Source organism: Eleutherodactylus coqui, chromosome 12, assembly GCF_035609145.1.
Source record: "Eleutherodactylus coqui strain aEleCoq1 chromosome 12, aEleCoq1.hap1, whole genome shotgun sequence".
NCBI classification, from domain to species: domain Eukaryota; kingdom Metazoa; phylum Chordata; class Amphibia; order Anura; family Eleutherodactylidae; genus Eleutherodactylus; species Eleutherodactylus coqui.
In genome coordinates this window covers 29,241,561-29,258,364 of record NC_089848.1, presented here as the reverse complement: position 1 = coordinate 29,258,364, position 16,804 = coordinate 29,241,561, and the positions used below count along the sequence as shown (strand labels likewise).

At 42.5% G+C, this 16,804-nt stretch overlaps 1 protein-coding gene across 2 annotated transcripts in view; it reads left to right on the top strand.

Moving 5' to 3' along the window:
- LOC136586775 (acyl-CoA dehydrogenase family member 11-like) overlaps nucleotides 1-16,804 on the top strand; it is a 50,331-nt gene that overhangs the window by 28,529 nt on the left and 4,998 nt on the right. For both annotated transcript variants that reach the window (XM_066584992.1, XM_066584991.1), the window contains 3 exons: nucleotides 1,286-1,357; nucleotides 13,804-13,958; nucleotides 16,220-16,336. In XM_066584992.1, the coding sequence (XP_066441089.1) occupies nucleotides 1,286-1,357; nucleotides 13,804-13,958; nucleotides 16,220-16,336 (344 nt within the window). The remainder of the gene's footprint in view (nucleotides 1-1,285; nucleotides 1,358-13,803; nucleotides 13,959-16,219; nucleotides 16,337-16,804) is intronic.

Sequence of the window (16,804 nt, the reverse complement as noted above, 5' to 3'; positions counted from 1 at the left end):
AATATCAATATTGCAGACGCCAAAAACTATACAAGATAAACGGAGGACAATGTGCAGCTACAAAAGGACCTAGATAAACTGGGGGCTTGGGTAGAAAAATGGCAAATGAAGTTCAATGTTGATAAATGTAAGGTTACACACATGGACAGGAGAAACGGATGTCATCGTGTATACTAAATGGGGTACTGCTAGGGAAAAGTGATATGGAAAAAGACCTGGGGTACTAGTGGACTGCAGACTTAACTGGAGCAATCAATGCCAATCAGCTACTGCAAAAGCAAAGAAAGTCTTGGGGTGCATTAAAAGAGGTATAGTAGGGGCGAGGTACGAGAACATTATCCTCCCACTATATAAGGCACTTGTCAGGCCTCACATGGAATACTGTGTACAGTTCTGGACACCGGTGCTCAGGAAAGATGTCACAGTGCTTGAGGGGGTTCAAAGAAGGGCAACTAAATTAATTAATAAATGGAATGAGAGGACTGGAATACCCAGAGAGGCTATCAAAATTGGGATTGTTTACCCTGGAAAAAAGACCGCTAAGGGGCGATCAAATAACTAGGTATAAATACATTAGTGGACAATACAAGGATCTCTCCCATGATCTGTTTATAGCCAGGACTGCGACAGTAACAAGAGGACATCCACTATGTCTAGAGGAAACGTTTCATTCGATTCAGATTTTTTGACGATGAGGGTATGATTATGATTGGTAGGTCCCCGATATTACATTGTGCAGCTTTTCTGCATTCTTCTGGGAATTGGTTCTCAAACCTGTCCTTCTATCAGTAAGTGTGTCCATTTTCTGTGACCTAAAGTAAACTATTACAATAAGAATATTATATTTCAGTTTAATTACCCAAGTTCACCTTTCATAAGCCCATGTATACAATCCCCGTGACTTTGCTTCACACTGGTTCGGAATAAAGACCATCTTGGTTGCAGCGTATTGTCTCAGTGGTTGCACTGTTGCCCCTCAGCACGGGGGTCCTGGGTTCAAGGACAACATCTGCATGGAGTTTGTACATTCTCCGCCTCTTTTTAGGTCTTCTCCAAGTACTCTAAAAACATTCTGATTGATCAATTTGCAAATTAGACTGTGAGCCCCAATGGTGACGTGAGTGCTGACCATCTCTGTTCAGCGCTGCGGCTTATGTTGGCAATGAATGAATGAGTGAATGAAAAATAAATAAAAATCACCCGCATCACCACATATTTCCTGTGATCTGTTAGATGTTTTCCTACTTTATCAGTAATTCTGTTACTGTGTGTTAACGATTTGCAGATACCCCTCATGGAGGACACTTTGAAGTACATTTCAAGAATGTGAGAGTTCCCATAACGAATCTAATTCTGGGTAAGTTGTTGTAGAGCCTGGAAGGAGGTCAGTTCAGCTTCTGCTAAAATGCACCTAATGGCGAACCAGAGCAGTGAAGCAGAGCAGGTTTGTGTCGTATAAGTTAGTCAGATCATGTTAAAGTATATGTTTTATATTGTCAAACGTGGAAGAATTAGACAACTGATAAAAAGTAAACCGGAGGCATATGACAGTGAAGAGAATCACATGAGTGTTGCATGTGAAGTCCCAGAGGAGCAAAGTGCTGAAAATATTGATGCTGATTTGAAAGATAACAACACAGCACCGCTGGCTGCTGAGAATTCCTGCTATGTATGGATAGATGGTTTTCTGTGGAGCAAAAATCCATCGGCGACATGCAGTCCTAAGCTCTTGCTCACGACCTGAAGGTTGCAGGTTCAATCCTACATGGTTCAGGTAGCTAGCTCAAGGTTGACTCCTCCCTCTGAGTACCCAGCTTGCTGGGGGGTAATAAATAAATCACCTGAAAGAATACATTGGCCCTATACAAATAACAAGTCCCTTCCCCCCCTTAATCAAGTCACAAACAGACATGGTAAAGCTAAAGAGTCTTTTGATTTGTACATCAGGAGTGACATTATTTAAAAATTGTCGAGTTCGCACAAACAGAGAATTCATAAAGTAAAATATTCATTATTTTTGTGGCAAAATTGCGATTCACTAGACATTTGAGCTTTCAGTGCACTGCTGATAACTGCAGGTCACTTGAAAAGTAATTTCTCAAACGTCCATATTCTGTGAAGCAAGACATACGGTCCACCAATTTTCCATGCCACGATGAGTAAGAGAAGATCTAATGAACTGTTTGAGAATTGATGACAAGTCATCAAGAAGTGTTCGAAGGACAATTTTGCGCCTTTTCATGAAATATGGGACCAAATAAATCACAATCTTCAAAAGTACTATCTTTCAGATATGAATGATTACTGATGAGCAATTGGTTCCTTCTGAGGTCGCCGATGCTTTCACCAGTACATAAGTTGAAAGCCAGCAAAATATGGAATACAGATCTTCTAGATACGCGACTCCAGCTACTATTACCCACTGAAAGGCTTGCCCTACTTGGGTAAAGAAGGCAACATGAGGGGAGCAAATATTGCTTTCAAGGTGGTGAAAGAATTGCATGGACAATTTCTTTACATCAATGGAACTCGCTGACCACTTGCTGATGAACAGGCTAACGCTAGTTGGCACAGTGAGTCAAAACAAGACTTTCATTCCAAGCAATTTTTTCCCAGCAAACACAGGGCAGCAAAAGGGTCTCTTTCTTGTTTCATGAGGGACCCCTCCTTAGGGCTCAAGCAGACGGCCGGGTCGGATCTCACTGAGAGAATTGTCGCAGCGGGATGTGAGCTGTGCCCCAGCAGTGACCATTGCGGCTTACCTGCTCTGCCGGCTCCTCCGCTCTGCTATGTGCCAGCTGCCGCCCAGCAGAGCAGAACCAGCGCGTCAGCGGTGACGTTTCTGTGCGGGCCTCTGTGGGGCTCGCCACAATGCACCGCACCTCTGAGGTTATTGTAAACCATAAATATTATAAATTATTACAATAACACAAAAAGAGGTGTCGATATTCTTAATTGGATGGTACACACCTACACTTGTACAAGAAGAACAAGATGATGCCTACTCACAGTATTCATGACCTGCATTGAGTTGCGTTGTACGTAGTCTTTTTGGAGAAGAATCCTAACTGGAATGCAATAGGAATTAATTAGTCTTCAGCTGATTTACCTGCTTTTTCTATTTTTCACTTATTGTCTATAGTAAACAGGCACTTGCCTTCTAGTACTTTGTGTGTGTATGATCCTGTGCTCTGTGCATGTCGTGTGGTCTGTGTATATGTGTGTATGATCATGTTCTCCATGCATGCCGTGCAGTGTATGTATGATCATGTGCTCCGTGCATGCCGTGCGGTCTGTGTATGTGTATGATCATGTGCCCTGTGCATGTTGTGTGGTCTGTGTATGTGTGTGTATGATCATGTGCTCTGTGTATGCCGTGTAGTCTGTGTATGTGTGTGTGTGTATGATCATGTGCCCTGTGCATGTCGTGTGGTCTGTGTATGTGTGTGTATGATCATGTGCTCTGTGAATGCCATGTAGTCTGTTTATGTGTGTGTATGATCATGTGCTAGGTGCATGCCGTGTGGTCTGTGTATGTGTGTGTATGATAATTTGCTCCTTGCATACCGTACGGTCTGTGTATGTGTGTATGATCATTTGCCCTGTGCATGCTGTGCGGTCTGTGTATGTGTGTGTAATATCATGTGCTCTGTGCATGCCGTACGGTCTGTGTATATGTGTATGATCATGTGCTCTGTGCATGCTGTACGGTCTGTGTATATGTGTATGATCATGTGCTCTGTGGATGCCGTACGGTCTGTGTATATGTGTATGATCATGTGCTCTGTGCATGCCGTGCGGTCTGTGTATATGTTAGGGAATTCAATGTTCCGTCAATATGCTGTGAGGCTCCAAATCAAAGATGGTTATGGCGGCCGCCGTGAGAAAGCTATGAAACACAGAGATCAGGCCTGTGTCTAGAAGCAATCTGAGTTTATTGTGTACATTGTCTTATTCTTATACAAAAATAAGTAGGCGTATCCAAGTGTCGTCCGAATCAAAGGCTAGTGTTACAGAGGTTGAATCTGTTATACTGAGGTCAAAGTACTCAGGTGGTGAATAATTGTGTCTTCTCTATAAACAATGCTTTATTTGTTTGTATGTAGACATCGTGTCTGGTATCCTGATTATCATTACACTCTACATTTTAATCACATGCCCTACCTAGACAGCAGTAAAAACAAAGCATTCCATACAACCTTTTGATCAGTGTAACGAGATAAACAAGCTCTTGGAGACATGATGGACATTTAAGATTACACCAGTACTTAATGTAATTAAGTACTAATCTAAATGTACAAGCATTTAATGTATACAATTCAGGCCTAAAAGCCTCCGGAAACGTATATCACAGATGGATGAAATGTATACATATATAAGTTTTCATGTTCATAACCCTCACAGTCCCCCATTTTGAAACAGTCCATCTTGAAAAGAGCCTTTGTAGTGGTACTATCAAGGGTGCTAAGCCACCCCTGCCGGTCTTTCTATCCTCTTCGCCGGATCCCCACTGTTGTTGCTCTTTTACGTATGACTGTTTTAACGATATCGTAGAGGGAGTGATTCCAGATAATTTGCTTGTCTCCGTATCCCACAGAATGTCCATAAATTGCAAACACTCAAAAGAATGAACAAAAGAAACAGTATTAGTAAAGGGTGAAACATAAAATCCATCATCTTTCCTGCAATAGGTGACCATTCAGTAAAAATATCATACCAGTTATACTCTGTGTCTACCTGGATCTTAGTACCTAGGCTGACTAGCTTATCTCCTACCCATCCATTTTTCTAATTCCATAAGGGAGAGGTTAGTAACATCCAAATGCTTTTAAAGGTGTTCAGTATCTATCATTAGTCTTACAATTCTACCCAAGGATACTGTCAGAGTTGACATAGGGATAGCATCTGGGTACCAGTAGTAGCTTAATGTTGCTTCAGCATCTGGCAAAAATGTGTAAGTTTCTGTAAATCAATGTATCACCGACATGTTCTGTATACATCCAGACAATGGAGTGGTGAGATTATACATATTGGTGGTTCCAGTTCGGTTGGCAACAAAGAATATATACATATTGGGGGCCAACTTCTATCAGCATATAGAAGAAGCAGGTAACACCGTCCAATCACATATGCTGATTGAAGGCTGCTGGAAACATGGCTCATATGCGGCTGTACTCCGTCCGCATGCTAGGCCATCCAGTGTTTCCTCACAGTTCTCTATACCATGGGTTTTATTTTCACTATAAATCATCATACCTGCGAACTTGGGCAACCAATATTGGAAAGCATATAGAGGCGGTCCGAACACCACAGGTAGTACTACAGACTTACACATCAGGCTTCTGTCCTTTACATCATAAAATCATTTCCCCAGTGCTATACTCATCAGAGTATTCTACACTATCAGCCCGGGGCCGTATCCAGGATGCTACTGGAATTACATTATTGAGAATATTTCTCCACAATTTTTCATTATTTGTCATCACATCTGACCGCTTTGTCCCTCTCGTGAATCATATATACATATTGCAGGCTACATTGTGTATAGTTCATGAATTTACTCATATTTACAAACAAATCCTTTTAAACCGCAAAACCAGATTAAAAAGGCGTTAATACATCCTTATCATATCCTAATGCAAGACATCGGGGGAGGAACAAGGAAGGCATGCATTGTGCCTGAACATTTATCAATCTAGAAACATCCTGTCCTACCCTAGCCATTTTATTCTTCATCACCTCTAAATCTATAGAGTTCAGAACCCCTACACCTGTACCAATTCCCCCTAATAGGGTATCATACCATTTTCGTTTTCCTCTGGTGCAGGGTTTCATTGCCTGAAGAGAAATATTATAATGCACAATGGTTTTCTGGCTCTTTGTGGATGATAAGGGGGTGTCAAATGCCTGGGAGTTACCCAGGGCAGACATGAAGTGTTGCATTATTTCACCTGTGAAATGTGTACCTCTATCTGACTCGATTACCTCTGGTACCCTGTATCTGCAGATTACCTTATTCATGAGCTTCTTTTCGGTTACCTGCTCATTTACTTTTGTAACAGGGTACGCCTCCAACCTGAAAAACATCAACAACAACAAGCACATATTCATACTTCCCAACACGTGGGAGCTGAATGTCGTCAATTTGCAATCCCTGAAATGGGTAGAGTGGTCCTGGCAAGTGCCTTTGTGGTCAATTTACTTCTACCCTGTTGCTTACGGCATAGCTCATGCAAAGCTGGACAAATGATGTAGCAGCTACAAAGAACCCAGGGGGCAACCCTTTCTCTCTCAAGCGTAGGTAACATAGCTGCCTTCGATAGGTGAGTCTTTCCATGGATCAGCTGGGCCATCATGGGGTACAGGGATTGTGGTAGGCAAGTTACTGACTGTTTGCCATATGCCACCCTGTTCTACTGCTCCCATATTAGTCCATTTATCTTTTTCTTCTTTGCTGGCTTGTGACTGTCAATGTTCAAATTTTTATCAAAGTCCAAATCATAGTCTCTGACTTGTGCGGTCAGTATCTTCTTTTCTTCTTTCTTCCACGGCTTGAGGGCCGCTGTCGGCGCTGAAGTCTGCGGGGGCGTTGCCTTTTGCTTCTGCACTGTTGGCTTTAGTATGAGCTTTCACCTTCAGGATTGCTACTTTGTCTGGTAGGAGTAGGGCTTTCATAAGGTTCTGTACTGCTACACCATTCTCAATGGGTTGTCCTACAGAAGTTTAAAAATGTCTGGCCTTCCATATTGGGCCGTAACCATGATCTATGCCGAATACATACCAGGAGTCAGTGTAAATGGTTACCTTCTGTCACTCTACACGCCTCAGTGAGGGCCTTCAGTTCCGCTTCTTGTGCTGAGACATGCAGAGGCATTCTGCTTTTAGAGATCTTGTTGTGTGAACACTGCATATCTGGTGTGGAGTTGTCAATCACCCTGGTACCATCTATAAAAAAACAACTCAAAATATGTATTAACAAGGGGTTTCAGTAACTCTTTAAAACTTAAACTTTCTTGTTGCATCAATGCTAGACAATCATGCTGATATTCTATTCCAAATAGATCACGTTCTTATTTGCAAAAATTTTTAAAAAATAGCTGATCTGTAATACATAGATCACCTATGCATCCCCCTCCCCCATTTGATCACCTATGCCTCCCCCTCCCCCATTTGATCACCTATGCCTCCCCCTCCCCCATTTGAAACAGGATACTCGATTGGAAGAAGAGTAGCCGGGTTCACCATTGAAAAGAAATATTAAAGGGGGGGCATGAGCAAAGCACATTGCAACCTTATTTGACGAGCTAGAGACAGGTGTTTAGGTTGTACTTGAGTGAGTATACTCTGGATGTCATGAGGGGTGAGAACCACTAGGGGGTAGTCCAGGACCAACTCAGAAGATTTGTCAACCATTGCTTGTACTGCTGCTACCGCACGGACACAGGAGGGGGCTCCTCGGGCTACCGGATCCAATCTCATGGAGTAATACCCAAGTGACCGTGGACGTCCTCCATGTTTTTGCGTCAATACTGCTGTCGCATGAAAGGCCAGGGACGGCAGTATGAGACAAGTCCCAAAAAGGTGCGAAGCTTTGGCAGCAGAAGAAGATACAGAAATGGCTTGAACTGCAGCCCTGTGTCGTTCTGTGAGATGTCTGCCTTCTTGAGCTAGACAACAACCTTTTGTTTACAAATCTGTAATTTTTCCTTTTTAAGCCTTGCAGCCATTTTCTGCTAAAAAATTTTTAGAAGAGAAATGGATGCAGATTGACATGTTTTCAGATCCTCAGCACAAAGCAGAAGGTCATCAACATATTGCAACAGCACAGTTCCATCAGGCGGAGTCCAGGCCTGCAAAACAGACTGGAGTGCCTGGGTGTACATGTTTGGAGAATTCTGCATTCCTTGTAGCAGGACTGTCCAAGCATTTTTTTTTCTTTTCTTTTAGCTTTACCATAATGCCCTTTTGTCTGAAAAAGAGCCGGAGATTCAGACTGTCTCCACTCTGGCTTATTATCTATGACCTTAGGGATTCCAATAGACCTTCTACAAAGGCCATACTAAGTACATGTTTGCCCATCTTTTCTATGCCCCTATACCCCAGATCTGACTAATGTTGTTGAAGGCGGGCATAGAATTGTTTTACACTTTCTTCCTTCTCTTTGTGTGATATTAGAAAGAGACAAGGAGGATTCTCTCAATTTTTTTTTCTTTTTCCCCAATGTTTCAGACAAATTAAAAATATTTTACCACTTCTCAATTCTCTATGTTTAATTTTATCCCAATCTGTGCCACAATAGTCTTTCACATAATTTTAGATTATAGTTCCCGCTGCCTTCCCTGTTTTACATATACTCCTGCATCTCCTCCTTGTCCTCATGCTTTCACTCACTAGCCTAGGATCTAGTGAGCATAGGCATAACCGGTTTGCACCGAGGAGCTCCGCAAGCAGGGCAGCTCTCTCTCCAATCCGGGTTCTGTTGTCCACAATGCCAGCAGGTCCATCCCTCCAGTCCAATGTTTGACCTTGGAGTGGATGACTTGGCATAGGGTGGGGAGGATGCGGTTGGAATTGAGATGAAGGAGGGGGTGAAGGTGGAAGAGGGAACTGACCCCACAATGAGAGAACATTATATACCTGTGCTTTGAATTCTTTTCTCATTTCATTTTTAGCTATTGAACAGTATATATATATTTAATATAATACAACATACTTCCTGTGTAGCCAAATATAACCAATTCTTAATTCACATTTCTTTGCAAAGACAAGTAGGTCTTCTAAAGCCCAGTACCCCCCCCCCCCACCCTTTGAAATTTATCTTATCTTCTATAGAACACAGAAACTTGTCCAGACAGATAGCAAAGCTGTATAACAGGTTCCACTGCCTGTGACCATCTTCTATTGTGTGTAAATAACCTGGGCTGTCTATTTAAGATTAACCCAGAATGTAATACACTTGCCCCCACCTTACAAAACTGCAAATTCACACTCACTAAGGGGGTTTTATTCATTCCTATACGGACTGATAATATGTGAAGTAGAAATTGGGATTGTATTTACTGTACACCAGACTTCCAATAATGAGCGAATTATGTATAGATAAGAAAAACTCTTAGTACCGCGGTTTTTACACAATTCGCTCAGAATAGGCTACCCAATGACAAACACAATACAACTTATGCCCATTTCTACACATATACTCATATTCACCACACTGTGACCACTCAGCGGCCAATATATTATAGGGGGCTTTATTCCACCCTGGCATTATTAACAATTCATCGGACACTTCTTTGTTCTTAGTTACCGACATTTTCGTACTATTGCGGATTTTCTTAAACAGCGACATTTTCACACTATGCCAGATTATCACAAGAAATTCTTCAACTATCAGTCTATCAAAATTTTCCTTTAAAACAAACTAGTGTATTACTCTCTGCGTAATCCTGTTCACAGCGCCATTTATGTATTGCTGCAAGGAGCAAGACTTAGTTCAAATTACGCTTTAAAGAGAGTTAGACACTATAAAAGGTTCATACTGTAGTTGATTGGGACCCTAATAAGTGGGATGGGGACCAATATTCATTTGCCAATTTCTTTAGCTATCTTTCACACCTTATCCTCTTTACCAGCAGTATGGACAATGGCTGGCGGCTTATGTACACCAAGAGGCTTATTGTTTTTATTCTTTCACACACATAAAACAATTGTTTGTTTCACTATTTTCTTTTGCAGTCTTCCATACCTTATCCTCTTTACCAGCACTATGGCCAATGGCTGACAGTTTATATACACCAAGAGGCTTATTATTTTTATTATTATTTTCTTTATACACTCTTCAAATAAAATACTGTTGTTCATTGAAGATGAATTACACTTTAAATAGAACTTTTGTTATTAATTTGACTAAAGTACTTATCAGGTGTTTCAAGTACACAATTATCTCATATTAATATCTTAATTCAATAATATTCAAATTAACACAACCCAATATTTTTGAATTCCACATATTCCACGAATCTGTATATACATATATACACTGTGGTAATCCTGGGCTATTATCTCACACAACTAGTCTCAGGAATAAAATTAGATAATTAGATGCCCCTCCTTTGGTCACTCCATTTGTTCAAGTGAGAGACTTAACATGGAGTCTAAGAGTGACCTTCACTCTATACATTACCACAATATACATATATATACACCAACATCCACTTAAAATGGAGACACACTTTTCACCTAGGCTGGACTGTGTGGAGGGTGGAGCAAGACCTGTTCCTATTATTCTTCCCTCCCATCTCCTTACATCACCTAGCTCCACCCCCTGTGGTCTGGCTCAGCATTTGGTCATTTTTGCTTCATTTCGTTTCTGGTTACCGGACAGTATACACCATATAACACAGTCTAACTCTCATACAGGTCCTTCCATTTATACACACACATAAAGACAAAAACATTTGCATGTCAGTTACTGCAAGTAACTGTCAAGTACTGTCAGTACTTCCTCACTTGTCTAAAAGTGTCGGTACTTCCCAACCCTGCTTATTTCCCCCCGTCTCAACTACTTCTCTTATACCTATAAGAGGCTCCCATCAGGGATTTTATCCCCTGAAAATTTTAGGCTTCCCTGGTACAATTTATACCATGCCTTCCCGAGATCGGCAAGAGGGTTTCATATTCTGTACTTCCTCACCCTGTATATTTTACCTCGTCTCTACTACTTCTCTTATGTTTATAAGAGGATCCCATCAGGGGTTTTATCCCCTGATAATTTTAGGCTTCCCTGGTATAACTTATACCATGCCTTCCAGAGATTGGCAATAGGGTATCATATTCTGTACACTGACCATGCAAAGTAACAAATAAAGACAATAACAGTTAAACACCCGCACAGCATATTCAGCCCACCATATGAATTCTTAAAAAGCTTGAAGATTTATAAGAGGCATGCACTTCTTACCCCTCGGACAGGAAAGGAGCAGCCAGGAAGCACGGATAGATTGTGGCAAGATAAAACCTTACCTTACTGCGCAGTTTTTGTCAATCCGTGGTTCCGAGTGGCTCCTTATCCCATCTTGGTCCGGGGGGGTTCGAGGTGTAGGTGGTCCTCTTGTTCCATCAAGCCCCATGTTGGGCGCCAATTTCTGTTAGGGAATTCAATGTTCCGTCAATATGCTGTGAGGCTCCAAATCAAAGATGGTTATGGTGGCCGCCGTGAGAAGGCTATGAAACACAGAGATCAGGCCTGTGTCTAGAAGCAATCTGAGTTTATTGTGTACATTGTCTTATTCTTATACAAAAATAAGTAGGCGTATCCAAGTGTCGTCCGAATCAAAGGCTAGTGTTACAGAGGTTGAATCTGTTATACTGAGGTCAAAGTACTCAGGTGGTGAATAATTGTGTCTTCTCTATAAACAATGCTTTATTTGTTTGTATGTAGACATCGTGTCTGGTATCCTGATTATCATTACACTCTACATTTTAATCACATGCCCTACCTAGACAGCAGTAAAAACAAAGCATTCCATACAACCTTTTGATCAGTGTAACGAGATAAACAAGCTCTTGGAGACATGATGGACATTTAAGATTACACTTCTACTTAATGTAATTAAGTACTAATCTAAATGTACAAGCATTTAATGTATACAATTCAGGCCTAAAAGCCTCCGGAAACGTATATCACAGATGGATGAAATGTATACATATATAAGTTTTCATGTTCATAACCCTCACAGTATATGTGTATCATCATGTGCTCTGCGCATGCCGTACGGTCTGTGTATATGTGTATGATCATGTGCTCTGTGCATGCCGTATGGTCTGTGTATATGTGTATGATCATGTGCTCTGTGCATGCCGTACGGTCTGTGTATGTGTGTGTATGATCATGTGCTCTGTGCATGCCGTACGGTCTGTGTATATTTGTATGATCATGTGCTCTGTGCATGCCGTACGGTCTGTATATATGTGTATGATCATGTGCTCTGTGCATGCCGTGTGGTCTGTGTATGTGTGTGCATGATCATGTGCTCTGTGCATGCCGTGTGGTCTGTGTGTATGATCATGTGCTAGGTGCATACCGTGCGGTCTGTGTATGTGTGTGTATGATCATGTGCTCTGTGTATGCCGTGTGGTCTGTGTGTATGATCATGTGCTAGGTGCATACCGTGCGGTCTGTGTATGTGTGTGTATGATCATGTGCTCTGTGCATGCCGTGTGGTCTGTGTGTGTATGATCATGTGCTAGGTGCATACGGTGCCGTCTGTGTATTTGTGTGTGTATGATCATGTGCCCTGTGCATGCCGTGTGGAATGTGTATGTGTGTGTGTATGATCATGTGCTCCGTGTATGTATGTGCGCATGCACTGTCTTGCTCGGTCTTGATAACAACCGGGTATAATTGTCTGTCTTTCATTAGGTCTTTCATGTTGCCTCTTCTTCCTTTCACTTTTTTTTTTGGTTCAAAATGTTTTATTGAGCATTTTTAATAAACAAATATACATTAACAAAATGAAGAAGGGTTAACAGAGATGGGGTGAGGAGGGGTTGGGTAGGGGCGGTGAAAAAAGGGGGGGGGGACAGGAGGGTAGTCGTGAACTATATTCAGTACATTGAGTTCGATGGCAATATGTGGGTAGGACAGTACGAGCATCTTCTGGGTCGGCTTCCAAAGTCCGGTAGTTGAACCTTTTAGCTGTTTCCCACATAGCTCACTTTTGTTTTACAGTTGGTATATGCGGTGACCCAGGCCTAGGAGGCACTGTGGCCCTACTACACAATCCTCATGCAGCTTTTCTTCCCACCTCCTCTCATCACTCTAGTATATAATATCTCCTGCGTCTTATCTTTCCTCCTGCTGCGAGATGTTTCTTCTCAGTCGCTGCAGCCATTTGTGAGACAGGACGTCTGTTGTGGAGCTCAGTAGGTTTATCTCATGACAGGATTACTCTGTCACGTAGACATCCGAGCAGCGGCTCATCCTGAAGTTAATGGCATTGACTGGTCGCGCATGCGCACCACTGCTCCATTCCCTTCAATGGAACCACCAGAGATGGGCAAGTCAGTTATCTGTGGCAGTTCCATAGAACTGAACGGAGCGGTGATCCGCATGCGCGGCCACCTATTACCACTCAGTTCCGGACGGGCCGTGGCTAGAGTGTCTGAGACAATGCCTTTAAGGTTACCTTTTACTGAACCTGACTACAGAGGAGAATGCTTGTAGTCAGGTCCCACTAGTTTACCTCATGATTTTGCTCACCACTATTAAATACAATGTGCAGTAAATGAGGACTTGGGGACTTATTATATGTGGCTTGCTGTTAATTGCCAGGCTGAACCTCCAGTTTCTGCATGAAACTACAGCATGTACAGGCACACCGTAGTAATTGCATGCAGTTACTGTGACTCAGACGCAAATGTGTACTAGCATCATGGAGGGGCAAAACATGTAATTAGGATATATTACAAGTAGATTTTTACATTGTATGGTTATTGGCCCTAACGTGTTCAAACATAAACCTATGCATTATGCCAGAAAACCCCTTTAAGGACTCAAACGGGCATATTCCTTTAAAGGTTTAAAGGAAAACCTTGAACTTCATGTTGATAATTTTAAGACGATCACTGGTATAGTAACATACCTTTAATCTGGCATTAAAGGGATTCTGTCATCAGGTTCATGCTGCCCAAACCACAGTCACAGGATTCAGGGTCCAGGGGTGGCTTTTGTGTATTTTGCCCCTTGGGTGATTTATTCTGAAACACTTCACCATTGTTGTATGACATCTTCTTCCTTTCCAGGAGAGGGCAGGGGTTTTGAGATTGCCCAGGGTCGCCTTGGTCCTTGCCGAATACATCATTGCATGAGGATCATTGGAGCAGCGGAGAATGCTCTCCAGCTTATGTGTGCCAGAGCTGCGCAGAGGACCACCTTTGGAAAAAAGCTGTACCAACATGTAAGGAGAATCTTAGCTTTCTGACTTTGTGATCATACAAATGCTGATCTGATAGACACTGATCAGCCATAACAATAAAAGCACCTACCTAATCTTGTAGTGGCCTACAAGACCACTCTGACCCATCGAGGCATGAACTCTAGAAGCCCTCTGAAGGTATCCTATGGTTTCTGAGTCGCAAAGTAGGGCATTTGTAGATTGGAGTTGGTCTTCCAGCATGCTCCACTGATGCTCAATTGGATAGAAATCTGGGGAGTTTCGAGGACAAGTCATCATCTGAACTCTTTATCATGTTCCTCAAAGCAGTTCAAAAATTTTTTTTGCAGTGTGTCAGAGCATATTATCCTGAAAAACACCTTTGACATTAGAGAATATTCTTGCCATGTTGAAGTGTACTTGGTCTGTACAATGTCTAAGTAGGTGATACGTCTCAAACTAACATGCACATGAATGCCAGGACCCAAAATTTCCCAGGAAAACCTCGCCTACAGTAATCACGCTGCCTTCGCCAACTTGCTTTCTTTCCATCGTTCTTCCTGGTGCCATCTCTTTTCCAAATGAGGGTAGTATGTATACTCAGCTGTCCATATGATGTCAAAGAAAATGGGATTCACCAGATCAAGAACTACCTTCTACTACTGTACTCCAGTTCTAATGTTCACGTGCCCCTAATACACATCTCTGGGGGTGGACAGGGGGCAGCATGGTTCCGTACACGGGTGACACCATCCTATTGCCAACATTCACTTTCTCAGCAATTTGGGCAAGTCTTCACTCCCCTACATCCATCAGTGAGCCTTGAATACATATAACTATATCATGGGGTCAACGGTTGTCCTTCTGTGGACCTCTTTTAGTAGATAATGACTGCTGTATTCCTCAAACACCTCACCCGTACTTTTGGAGACGCTCTGACCCATTCGTCCTGCCATCACAATTTGGCTCCTTGTCAAAGTCACTCAGATCCTTACACTTGCCCATTTTCTCCACTTTTAACACATCAACTTCAAGATTTGACTGTTTATTTGCTGTCTAACATATTCACCCTTTAACAAGTGCCTGTGTAACAAGATAACCAAGGTTATTCATGCTATGGCTGACTGGTGTATCTGGGTGTACAATGGCATCATTTAAGGTCCAATGTTGTAATGATGTGGAAGCACCACTGGTGGACTTTATGGTGAACTCTACAGAAGGCTACATTTACTCTAGTGTCAATATTACTTATAGGTAGAATAGTGTTAGAAAAATGACAAATCTAAGTCTGTGAACACTGTGAGCCCTGTCTAAGGGGCGCTGACTGTGTAGCCAGAAGACTCCACAATGTCCCCAATTTGTTCTTTTTACTACCTCTTTTCTGTAACATAACGTGCAGCTAATGGACTATTTCCTGGGGTAAATCCTATACGAAGTACAATATAGCCAGCCAGCGTTCAATAACAGAGTAGGTTGACCGCACAACTTCTCATAAATCTTAGTTTATTCCTCCACACCGCATTCTGCTCTACATCAGATGTATCATTTATTGTTTTACTTTTGTCTTTCTACTATTTGGATTCTATGGAAATGTCCTTTGCCTTAATTGCATCAACTTTCCTGATCTGAAACAGTTGAGGCTGCAATAAGGATGTATAATAAATAGAGATGAGCGAGCGTACTCGGATAAGCACTACTCGCTCGAGTAATTGGCTTTATCCGAGTATCGCTGTACTCGGGGCTAAAGATTCGGGTGCCGCTGCGGCTGACAGGTGAGTCGCAGCGGGGAGCAGGGGAGAGCGGGCGGGAGAGAGGGAGAGAAAGATCTTACCTCCGTTCCTCCCCGCTCTCCCCTGCAGCTTCCCGCTCCGTGCCGGCACCCGAATCTTCAGGGACGAGCACAGCGATACTCGGATAAAGCAAATGACTCGAGCGAGTAGTGCTTTTCCGAGTACGCTCGCTCATCTCTAATAATAAAGTATTCCAGTCTGCAATGTGTTATATAAGAAAAATACGGGACATAATAGGAAAGAGAATTCAGATTTACTCATCGGTCATTATAATGTGGGTTTACTTTGGGCATAGAGATATTTGGTGTGTAAAGGGCCTCTGAACCCCAGATTACGGAAAGGCATCCAGATGACGCGGCCTGATGATGAGACGATGTAGAGCTCTTTGGTTAGTGTTTCCCGCCATATACTCTGTGCTGACCTTAGTAACTTGCTTTACAGGATGGACATTCATGTATATAAACAAATGTGGTCTTTGTGTTTTTCGTCACGCAGGAAGTGGTTGCGCACTGGATAGCCGAGAGTCGCATTGCAATTGAACAAGCCAGATTGCTCACACTGAGAGCCGCCAAAGCCATAGACACCGTTGGCACCGCACGAGCTCGGAAAGAGGTATCGGATATATTGTTATTACACTCCACATCTTGTTATTGTTACCATTCCGTTGGGTAATGTAAACCCAGTTAAATAGGTTGTGCCTCAATTACAAGTACAGCACAACCTAAGCACAGGATAAGGCATAACTTGCTGATTGGTGAGGTCAGCAGAGACACCCACCTATCTTCAGAATGGGACTCCCGTGTCCCATTCTGCCTGTCATTGTGGGGGTTCCCACCCCTTCCCGCAGTGAGGTCAGCATGAAGGGAGCGCTTTTAGAGAATGCATGGTCAGCATTTCATTGATCTTAATGGAGCTGACGAAGATAGCAGAGTGGGTGCTGCTCGGAAATCTTATGGGAAGTGAATGACCAGTAAGACCAGCACTCTATTCAGTCTTCTTACTGCTGGGGGTGCAGTAATACCACAATGTGATCGGCAGGGGTCTCAGTGGTGAGATCCCCACCAATCAGTAAGTTACCCG